Raw genomic sequence first — 12,502 nt, 5'->3', positions numbered from 1 at the left:
TCGATTGTAAGGCCGTCTTCAGACTAGAGGTTTAGCCCAGTTCCCAAGGGTCTCAAAACCTTAAACAGCAACCGATTTTATTGATTTTTCAAAATGTAATAGGTGATTTGCCTTTAATAAACCAATCCTATGTCAATATTTTCCAAAAAATCTTGACTGATAAGATATTAGAGAAGTTAAGCCATATGGCTAAGCCTTAGGTCTGAAGCCCGTATAACAGTGTAAGGAACTCTAGGCTTAAGGGAAATTTAGAAATGCAGTCTAAGACTAAGCGTTGCGGAACCTTTAGTTGTAAAAGGTTTCACTGAACTTATCCGTTGTGATCATATGAAGGATCTTCAGACGTCAAGGAACGACTAACAGATCCACCAGTTACCCAAAGATTTTTGAGCCCCAGTGATTATTTCTATAACTTTAGTATAACACCGGTAAGGATCACATAACCTCAAAAAAATAACCTTGACTTACCTGAACATCAGCACCTCGGGCAATCAACTCCCTAACAAAGGACACCATCCCACGTGCTGAACACACCATGAGTATCGTCGTCTGATTCTCATCTCGATCATCCACCGGCAGATGTCGAGTGTCCAGAAGTGTTTTGAGTCCTTGCAAGTCATTAGAATCCACATACTGCAGTAGGGTTCTATATCCGAATGCCCCCATCGACTCACACCGATTGAGAGTCTGAAAATTGTACACAATAGAAAACATGAAGATAATCATCCGTCAATATCATGCGGTGTTCACGCAGATTGTATTACATTCACCATGTGGTTGATATTTCACGAGAACAGCAAATATGATTCACGTGGTCAGCTACTGAATTACTAAACTGAACCAAATTGGGCGTAATGGGAAGTTTTGGGGAATATGGGAAAAAACTCCCGAGTTTATAGATTTCTCTTGAAAGCCACTTAAATGTGACTGAATCACTTTGTTATGTGTTTTGAGACAATTATTTTCTACTTCTAACCTGTTTTTTTATTTAGTATTTAGCTAAATTAAGAAGTTTTGTTTTTATAGGTCGGATTTTTGTGGTCTTTGTAACAAGTATTTAATTTGCAAATTGCAACTAGAAAATTGGGAATCTTAATAGAATTGCGATAATTTGATAAAATTTATGGTAAAAAAAAATTCAAATTGAAGACGAGGGTCTAATTAGTGAACCAATGTTAAGGTTTCGTACTTACTTTTGATAAAGTATTGTCAGATATCCAAGAAATATGAATAATAAAAACACGTCTAGACATAATGGATGGTCACGAGAACCGAAAGTCGATATCTCTAACTGTTTGGGTTAGATAAAATTTTCAAACATGTAATTTGTCGAATTAACAAATCTTTGTTTTTATTTCGCGCTAAAAATGTTCAAATTTTGTAGCAATGTTTATCTTGAAGTTTCATGACCTAAATTTTTTGATTATTGAAATAAACAACGGAAATATCATACTAATTTTAGCTGAACAAAAGAATCAAGTCCATCTTTTGTTAAAACGATGAAGGATCATATTTATCACGAAAAATTTCTCTTAGTAGCTTTCCTTGAATTCTTGAGAAAGATAAATCATTCCATGAAATCATTTCACACAATTTCACGTAATTAAATTAAATTTGAAAGTCAAAATATCAACCACAGTGACTTGTCTGAACATCTGTGAGAACTTTCAAAATGATTTTTTCAAAACACTTCCAAGAAACTACTTTTATTTAAAAAAGAAAAAAAAACTCCTAAATACAGCTCTCCACCCAAAAAAATAAATTCAAAAACCAACTTTACTCAATGAAATAAATTTAACGAGTAAATATTTCCACACAATAGAGGCACCTTATTCTACTGGTAGAAGAAAATTATCAACTAGAAAATTGGGTTAAAAGTTATATCAGAATGCTATATTATCAATTTTCTACAGTGTAATTAGCACATTGTCATGGCATTGTTAATTAAATTTCAGCCTTAAATGTCTTCCTAAATAAGCAAGGACGTGTCTTAACTAAAATTGCTGCACTGGCAAATCTTTCAAAAGCACTCAGCAAAAAAGACCTATTTTTAGAAAGACTGCATCTTAAGATTGAACGGAAACCCGTTTTGTATTTCATTTAATGTTATGCCTATCAATTTAATGTTACACATCATGGATATGTCTTTTTTTTTTCATTGCAATGTCGGGGAATTCCCCCATGAAAGGGCCATTAAGTGAAAACCCAGAGATTCCCGCCAATTACAAGAGATACACACCATGCATGGTTGATGAGATGGAGTTTGAGAAAAACCAACAACAAAAAAGTCGCGTGTATTAAAAAAGTGATTGAGAATAAACGAGATTTGTCATAAGATGAGTATAGAGTCACTTGTCACATATTTTCATTCATAAAGTTGTATGTTATTGCCTTCAAGATGCAAGAAATGCAAGAGATTCCTTTTTAGCTAATTTCCTCTTCTATTTATAAACCAACTGAGTAATTTCGTGTAAGTTTATACCATAAACTTGTTTGAGAGACATGGAATACAAGTACATCGAAAACAGTTTTGAAATTTCGTACGCACATCATACATAAGCCATTGCACTTCAGAAATCCAGTACTTCCAAGAAGTTTATAGTGATTCATTCAATCATAAAATGTTGAAATAGCTTTGGAAATTGTTCTATCCCTTGTTGGGTTTACTTCTACCCCATATTGTGTTTCATTTTACCCCATATTATGTTTGATTGTATACTGTTTCGTGCTAGATTTTATCCAAACTACTTTCAATTTACTTCCATTTCATTTAACCCTTTAAGGACGATTGGGTCATCGGTCACCCAAAAATGAAACTTTGCCTACAGTCTTCTAAAGTTGTATTTTGTTCTAAAAAGTTAGAAAAAATTATTTTTTCTGACCCTTAATTTTTGACATTCTCGTTCTTAAAGGGTTAAAGATTCTTTTTCTTCTAGCAGATCCCTATCTGTCCTACCTTTCACGGTAGACTACTTCAAAATTTCATTTGTTAAGTGAAATGAAGCAAGGTTAAGTAATTCTGGAAAACTTAACATATAAGTTCATTGATTAAAAATTAATACAAAAATTTCTCCGACCATATTAAATCAATAAATAATTTGTTACAATGATTGATCATATGTCCAATTAAATGAATGGAATCTCACTTAATTAAACACTTGATGATAGTTTCATTTGAATAATTTAGCAAAATCCAATAAACCAAAATATAAAAAAAATATATGTCTCTTATCTATATTAGACTTTCCTAAAAATACAATTATTTTGCTAAATAATTGTATATTTTGCATGTAGGCAAAATGCAATTAATCTAGAGGATTATTGCGCTTAACACGTCGCGTTGTCTGCAATTAACATCATTAATTAACATACATAAAATTAATAGATAAAAATCTAGCCTCAATTCTGAGACCAAGATCAAGATCAAGAATTAAAAGTCTGTATAAGAAATCGTAATGCATTGTGGAATATCAAATTAACACATATCCCAAAATGTTCAATTTGTTTGTTAGTTTAAGAATAGAAAATCGGTATACGATCGTAATTATGGAAAAGTGCCTAATTTTTAATATATATTGCGGAGTCACATTTATTAAGAAATGTAGAAAAAACTTAGTCATTATGAAGCTTGGGATCGTACGAAGCATGGGCATTTTCCCCTACAAGCTAGTTGCCAAAAAAGAAGCTGAAGATAAAGCAAGATAAAGATTTAAGTGTTCCGGATTCAGTTCAAAATTGGCGGTGAAAGCGCTATCTGGTGCTCAAAACCTTAAACTTCAATGTGTCATAAACCTTTAATTATTAACCATAATAAGAAAATTGAACGAAAAAATTACTTAATTCACAAAATATAAAAAAATTAGACTCAATTCTGAGACTAAGATCAAGATTATGATGAAAAAAAAATTGAAGATTTTGGTATTCTGAAATAAAAAAATCAATATCAAAGATGTCAAATCTGTCAAATGTCTCGTATTCTTGAAATCTTTGACAAAAACCATTTGGATTTCAAGATTTCCAATTCCGGAACCAATATTTCAAGATTTTAAAACGTGAAATTTCTTGTTGATTTATCGAGATATTAAAGATTTGGTGAATCTTATATGGAATTTGCTACAAATAAGTAATATTTGTGCAGCAAAAGATTCAGAAAATATAGTAGCATTAAAATTTTACATTTAACCCTGCTATTGCTACAATTTAATGGAAATAGTACATATTTCAAAATGTGTTTAGGGCAAAGTTCCCTCATTCGACGGGTTCCTCGTCTCGACCGGTAGATTTATTTAATCAATTTATTTTTATTGTTATAATATTTTTCGTATGATCTAACAATAGGGCAGTCATTCCATGAATAATACGAACCAGTGACAAATTCATAGAAATTGACGAAATTGAGCATGAAACATTCAAAAATTGACCCACCGATCGAGTCGAGGAACCCGGTCGAGTAAGGGTACTTTACCTTAGCCAATTACACTCTGGGAGTAAGTAAAAAAGAGTCACGCCTGGTACAAATCTTTCCCAGGTTTATCACAAGTCAAAAACTTTTATTTGGACTTTCTGTATTAACGATTTTATTACCTCTCAAATATATGTATTCAATGCAGTTTAATATTAATTTTTGTATCGAAATTAAAACAAATTCTACAGGGAAATTGAGATCTTTTTCAGGAGTGATGTCTCGTTAAGTGAGGAAAATCTTGAAATTTTGATTCTTGGTTAAAATGTTTAAAATATTTTATAAATCTCAACCTTGGAAATATTTGACATCATGAAGCTTCAACCTTGTCTAATTCTTCTTAAAACAAATTTTAAATCTTATAAATAAATGCTAAGTTAACTTAAACAAGCTTACGGGAGACTGGGGCAAAATTCTTCAAATAGAAAAATTCGATATTCACAATTTTCTAAAATAAAACAGGTAAGGCTTCAAATTTATGAACATTCTTAAACGTACGCAGTTTTAGAGATTCGAGCAAGAACCATGCAGAAGCAAAATATTGCAATTTTGAGCCCTAATATTGAAAGATTTTCCCTACAGAATATATCTAACTTAACTAGGACACATTTTTCGTTAAGATAGAGGGAAATTATCTTTGATACAATTAAAAAGGAATAACTTTTCTATAAAAATATCGTCGGTTGCGTTTACTCTGTGGTATCTGAATTTGTTTTGCATCTGCATTCGGTGCAATACAGACGTCTCCTCTTGCGTGAAATGCTGACACAAAAGAAATGCAGATACGACAGAGGTAGACGGAACCGACGATATATCATTTTGATATTATTTCAATTCCCAAGAGCAAATTGTAACGATTTATCCCTTATCTGACAAAAATTACCAAAGCAGTTTCGAAAATTTTCGCAAAATCGTCTTTTCGAAAAGCATATTTTTCTATAAAGATGGGGAAGAGTAAAGAGTAGCCTTCAGAAAATTTGTAGGGCTAAAAATTTCCAATAAAAATATACGTATTAAAATTTGATTAAGTTTTCTGTAAGCTTGTGAAAGAATAAAATATCCATTTTGACACATTTTGTCCCAGTAGTCTTCCCTATTATCAATTTTCGGATAAATCTGTAATATCTTTGTGAAAAGAATTTAAATCAATATAAAAGTTAGAAGCTGATTAATATTCTTCGACCAATATTTTAAATTTAAAAATTTGAAAATTAAGGACGAGTGGGACACCAATGTCCCAGAAACAAAAACTTTTTTTTGACTGTAGAAAATTATTTTGTTCTGTAAATAGTCCGAAAAATTAGTTTTTATTTTTAGGACACCGCTGTTCCATTCGTTCTTAAAGGGTCAAGGAAGGACGAAACAAAATTATTAATAATCAAGCTTAAATTAAACTGTAAAACTTCATTGATTGAATTTTTTTTAAACGGATTGAGAGGAGCCGTTAAATCTGTACGCACTAAAATACTTCAGATGAAAGTGTTATTAAATTAAGCATAATTAGCCATCAATTCATAATTGTGAGTAATTAATGTTAACACTAAATATTTAAGTTAAATCTCTGATTTTTTCTTTATCTCATATTTGAAAGCTGTTTAATAAATAACTTTTAAAATTTTAAAAATACATCAACATGTTCGAGAAGTTTTGGAATTATCACATAATTTTGTTAATTTTATGTTTTATTATAAAAATAGTGATCTTATATGAATTAAAGAAGATGTTAAGTAAATTTTGAAGATTGAAGAATATGATCAAAAAATGTTAAGTTTTTCCTATTTTTTTCTTTTTATTTATATTTAAGTAGTATGGGAGACAATGGACTAGTTTAACCAGAATGTAATGCTGTAGTAACTCTATTAAAATGTAGCGCATTATGGGTAACACACATTAACATTTGTTTTCTAAACATTTATTTATGTTTCAGATAGCGCACATTAAATGTAAATACAATTTTATCCTGCTTCCTATCTTTTAAAATTCCAAAAATAAATTAAAAAGTTTTGTGATCAAGATAAATTTACACAAGGCACTGCATAAATGATCGGTAAAAAATTAAATTCGGTCAGCAAAATATCAAATTTGAGCAGTAATACATTTAGAACTTTAAAATTAATTAAAACATTATGTTAATTTTGGAAAATGTAAAATAAAGTTTTTTTTCATTTAACGTTTAGGGCAGAATCACATTGACAGTAAAATGCTTACCGTATTTCGTTAATTTACGCATTTTCATTGCAATTCTTACGCAAATTCTTGATTACCGTATTACTTTATCTCATATTCGGTGGCACTAGGTGAAAATAAAATAAGAAAATTGAAGAAATAAAACGAAAATGTGATAAACGGTGAGCAAAAAAACTGTACGATTAATTTCTCTTACAGTTTTTTGCTCACCGTTTATCACATTTTCGTTTCATTTCTTCAATTTTCTTATATTATTTTCACTTAGTGCCACCGAGTATGAGATAAGGTAATACGGTAATCGATAATTTGCGTAAGAATTGCAATGAAAATTCGTAAATTAACGAAATACTATGAAGCTACGGCCAGCATTTTATTGTCAATGTGATTCTGCCCTTAATCATTTCAGATGTTAATTATATAAATTAGTCTTATTTCTGTAAAGTCAGAATTAAAAAAATAGAAGCATTTTCTGATTGTGCGCTGCCCATTTTTTACGCAAAGAAACATTTTATGTAAATAAACTCGAAGAATGACCACTGTTATAAATTTAAGAATCTTGTAATTTAATATCACTATTCGCACCTTCCATCCGCTAAATTCCCATTGATATGTAACCCAATACTCAAATACTACAATTTTTACATATTGGAAAATGTCGAGGCTATATTACATGCAAAATGACGTAGTAATGACGACAAGACATCACTATCTTTGCCGTTTTTCACAGTTTTTTTTTTCTACTTCTTCATCTTTATCTGTTGAGGAGTGTGACAAAAATATTTATAGTTTATATAAATTTTCAATTACAAGTACCTCCTCCCAAGGAGAGTCCAAATCACCTCAAAATATGCATTAAGCACCATCACCAGGAGTCAATTTTAAAGCAGTTTTTCCACCAGAGTTGCTGTCTTAGCAAAAAAAGCGTTTCTTTTTTTTTGGTTTAATTTAAAGAGAATGGGACAAAAGAATTAGCAGAAAAAAAAACAAGGGGAAATTCCTTGAAGAATTACTTTAGATCTTGATGGTCGAAATCGATGCAATTTTAGTCGGGAAACACTCAAAATTAATTCCTCAAATGGTCCAGAAAACTGTCGCATTTTTAATTTTGTTTTCTTTTAAATTTATGTTTTAGAGTTCTTACACTAAGTTTTCGTCCACTAAATGGATTTTCCTAAGGTACTATAAATGGATTTATGTTTAAATGCTAATTCCACTTGTTGGAATGACGATATCACAGACTTTTTTCGGCAGTTTGAGGCACAAGAAATTTAAGTTGCAAAAACGAAAACTTTTAAATCACAAAATGTATCATTTAAATTTGCTAATATTATATATAAAAAAATCTCTATGTTCACAGTTAAATGACCGTCTCAGGGCATGATAGACGATGAAATAATTCCAATCCGAATGCACACACTGTATAAAAGTGCAAAGGGTCATTCACCACTTATATTTCTTCTCTTTTCTTAATTCTTTTTTTTTTGTAATTTTGTTGTCCACTTCACTCTGTGTTCTTCTTCTTCTCCAATGTTATTTTTCGATCTTCTCTTGTACTGATTTTTTTTTGCAATCTTGCGGAATTATTGATGGGATTCCGATCGAAATGAGATTTTTTCCACTAAATTATTCAAAAAGTAATATTGTTTTTGGGACAAGTCCCAAACAATCCTAAATGCACTTTGTTTTCTTAAGGTTTAGTCACAAACTGTTTTGAGAGGCTGGAGATCCTCTTATGGCAAGCTTTGAGGTAGGGAGAATAACTTTAATAAAAAAAAAAACAAAAATCTTTCTTAAACTTGAGATGGGGTAATCACTTTAAGAAGACAAAATTGTCAAATCACATCAACACCAAAAACACCATCTCACAGGAAGAATCAAATCGATTAGATATTCGTCTTGCAATGGTGTTCAAAATTGAAATAACATCACCATTCGCCACAACACATCAAAACAAAACACCAAGGGAGATTTTTTTGTTGTTCCAATTTCCCATTCAAAGTGTTCAAAATTCCATCCAGGAAAAAGTCCTATCTACAGCACTAAGGCGAAACTGTCTCAAACTTGGATGAACTTTTTGGTGCACAGTGACTCCTGAGGGAGATCTCAAGAGCTGTGACACAGAAAAAAAAACAGTGCGGAGTGGTTGTCTGCAATGGGACAACACTCGGGAGACAGCCTTTTGCCAATCTTTTCAGCAGCAAGAATCAGATGCGACTGAGGAAACTCACTCAGTCAATCCGTGGATTTAACGCGCGATCGCACACGAGATCACCACCAGCAAACGGCGGCAGCGGCTGCCACCCAGTTTACTGGTGTCTCTCTCGCCGCTGCTGATCATGGCACGTACCTCTTGTCACCCGGCACTGAGAAATTCCCCGTGAGACTATCTCAGGTGAACTGATTTTTACCTGTCGTCGATCAACTACGATCGCCATGGCGTTTGTCTGCTTCCCCTCCCAGACTTTCTACGTCACTCGCCTCGTCGGCACTTCTTATCCATCTCTATTGCAATAATATACTGGTAGTCTCCGAAAGTCCCAAAATCCTAAATAGTGTGCAATTTTATTGCTTTTTGAAAACCTAATAGGTAGTTTATTTTAATAATCCAATATTAAGTTAAACTTTTCAAAAAATCAAGATTGATAATAAATTAGAGCAGAACCACGCATAAGACGGTGATAGCCGCAACTTTAAGCGATCTTCAGACTAAAGATTTAGCCCAGTTCCCGAAGGTCTTAGAATCCTAAAGAGCAACCAATTCTATTGCTTTTTCAGAATCCAATAGGTCATTAGTCATTAGTCTTAATAATCTAATCCAAAATGACTGATAAAGAATTACAACAGTTAAGCCATATGACTAAGCCTTAGATCTGAAGCCCGTGTAAGGTGGTTTATTCTTGAGTATTTGTTGAGACAAAGAGACCATAATTACAATACAATATTGATATTTTAGAATTGAACTAAATTATAAACGCCTTCAAATAACCAACAACCGAAAGGTGTAAACAGTATATGTTTTAGCTTAAATCAAGAGCTTTATTTAAGTCTAAGGCCGGCTTCAGACTAGAGGTTTAACCCAGTTCCCAAATGTCTCAAAATCTTAAATTGCGAGCAATTTTATTGCTTTTTGATAGCCTAATAGGTTATTTGTCCTTATTAATCCAATCCAATCCAATTTTTCCAACAAATCGTAATTGATAAAAAATTATATTAGTTAAGCCAAATAACTAAACCTTAGGTCTGAAGCCGGTTTAAGAATCTAATGGATGAATATTGAAATTAAGTGTAGAGACAATCCAGTTATCCTGGTCTATCCGTAGGTTCTTACCAAAACTGACTAACTGATAGCAAATTGATATCCTCTGCACTTCAATTATTTAATAAAAAGAATTAAGGCTCTTATTTTATTTTAGGGAATTTTTAAAAGGTCTACGGTGGTTTAAGATAATCAAAAATCGAGAAAAAGTTCTAAAATCTTGCAAAATCAAACGAAAATATTGATGAATTGATATTTTCCGACATGCTAGAAAGACCAATAGGGGGAAGTGAAGCATTTTTGAATTAGGACAGCTTTGAAATTGGTCTTTATTCTCTTATTTTTAAATAGAATTGAACCTTATCATGATGAAATTTAACTTCGCAATTATTTTGTGGAGACAAATTACATCATGATAAGGTCCAGCTCCATTTAAAAAATCGTAGAAATCCCAATTTTTAAGCTGCCCTACTTCTCACTATATGGGGTGAATAACACTTCTCGAAAAAACACCATTTCACGTTCCTAAATACAAAAAATATTTAAATCTAGTTTAATTTTAACTCCCGAATAACGCAACTAAAGTTTTTCTTCATTTCAACATTCAGCTGCAAGAACTCATGGAATCACTCGAAGGATTCTGATTGAATCTTAAATGGAACTAATTACCGAATCTTTAGAATTAAATGGAATCATATATTCTACATTCAGTTACTCAGCCATAGGGGTCCCGGTAAAAATTACGAAAGCCAAAATCCCAAAAGCCAAAATCCTGAACGCCAAAATCCAGAAAGCCAAAATCTTGATTTCTTAAAAGTGTCATAGCTACTCCCACGATTGCACTTGTGTTTTCTGGAGGCAAAGGCAAATTTTCGAATTTTACGGGCACTTAATGGGTCAAGTGGTAGAGCACTCGCTCTATGATGCAAGTGTCCCGGGTTCGAATCCCCTTTAGGTCACCAGGAATTTTTCTGGCGTTAAAGGTGTTCGGATTGCATCCAGTGAGCTTCACTGCACTTGATTCCACGGTCATGGGACTGACAACCTCATCCCGTACAAGAAAAAAAAAATAATACATGTCTAGAAATCCCCTCGCGGGAAGGCCTTGTTCCTTCATGGAATGTTGTGTCAGCATTATTATTATTATTATTATTAAAGGCAAATTTTCTCAGGATTTTGAATATTCGGGACTTTGGCCTTCGGGATTTTGGCCATTTCGGGATTTTGTTGTTCGAGATTTTGGCTACCTCCGAACCATAGATATAGCATTATAATTTTAATCGCCTATGACCGATTTTAAAAATATATGGATAGGAGGATACCTATCCTAAACAATAAAGTAAAGCAAACCAAATCCTTGTTATACATTTGGCCGAATTAGAATTTAATCCGAATAATCAATTTAAATTAATTATTAAAAGAACAATATGAAAATTTTTAGTTCTCAATTCCATAAGCTTGTAGAAAAGCTTACGTTTTTATTGATTTTAAATACTTATTTCGCTGATTTTTAACTGCTTTAATTTTGTATAGAGTAGTAGTCATGTCGTTTCTTTAAAATGAACCATCATTTGCAAAGTATTCAAATACAAAGAAAAAGCATTTTGAAAACAGTTTTATTTCAAAGTGATAATGATAAATAATGATCAGTTAAAACAGTTCACAAATTGATTCTAAGAAAAAATCGTGAAATTCTCCTTTGTAAGCAATTTCAAAATTCAAACCACAATAATCAATCCTTTTGATCCTGTGGAGAAATAATAATGTCCAAATTAGCCCTTCTTGCCCCTATCTCCAGTATTTTAATAAAACTAATCTTTCGCAATAGATCCTTTGTTGCTGTATTCAAATGAAGACAGTACTCTGGGTAGATTTCACTACAAGAATTCCAACCTTATATGCGAATAATTTAATTAATATTGCAACATTCAATATTCCAATGATAACATTGCGCTCTGTGGCTGTTTCTACAAGAAACTCCCTCCTGATTTATGACATTTTTATTGCGACTCGTGCTTTGCATGGTATATTTTCTTTCCTGGGACATAAAACTTCCGAATAAATTCTGTGATATCGCAGTGGGAAAGGTCAATTTTCGCTGGCCAGAAAGAATCCAAAATAATCAATTCACCTCTTTTAGATATTCTCGAAACACCTGTCTATCACCCATAAACTCCGTCGCAAATTACTGACAGAATAATATTATAAGAAAATGATTGGAATTTATGAGCAATTCTCAGGGTATCAAAGAAGTTTTGTGACCGCCCAATTGACTGTTCTTCTTTTGAAATATCTTTAACACCTGAAACAAGTCTCGAGATGTGACAACATTGTAACTAATGTATTTATGCTTCGACCAAGAACCATCATAGACATTTGGTAGAGAGGAAAGAGAACAACATTTAAGCGATATTCCATGACGCAAAAGTTTGTGGTTTTCTTAGATAGATTTTTCAATGAATCAAACAGCGTAGAATGAACTTTAGATCTTCGGAATTTGAAATTGGTGCAAGTTTTTTTTTCCTGTAACGTCTTAGCGCAGAACCTATGACGTTCTGTGAATTTTTCACACTGTAAATTCAATAAACAAAAAATAA

General features: G+C 32.1%; 1 protein-coding gene across 9 annotated transcripts in view; it reads right to left on the bottom strand.

Annotated features, from left to right (window-relative positions):
• The window catches only part of LOC129798314 (kinase D-interacting substrate of 220 kDa), a 68,963-nt gene that overhangs the window by 23,602 nt on the left and 32,859 nt on the right, over window positions 1-12,502 (bottom strand). For all 9 annotated transcript variants that reach the window (XM_055841416.1, XM_055841413.1, XM_055841417.1 and 6 more), the window contains exon 2: window positions 469-687. In XM_055841416.1, coding sequence (XP_055697391.1) covers window positions 469-666 — 198 coding nt within the window. In that variant the 5' untranslated portion in view covers window positions 667-687. The remainder of the gene's footprint in view (window positions 1-468; window positions 688-12,502) is intronic.

The sequence above is a fragment of the Phlebotomus papatasi genome, chromosome 1 (genome assembly GCF_024763615.1).
Source record: "Phlebotomus papatasi isolate M1 chromosome 1, Ppap_2.1, whole genome shotgun sequence".
Classification (NCBI taxonomy): domain Eukaryota; kingdom Metazoa; phylum Arthropoda; class Insecta; order Diptera; family Psychodidae; genus Phlebotomus; species Phlebotomus papatasi.
Note: the sequence above shows the minus strand (reverse complement) of the source record. Positions and strands in the feature narration are given on the sequence as shown.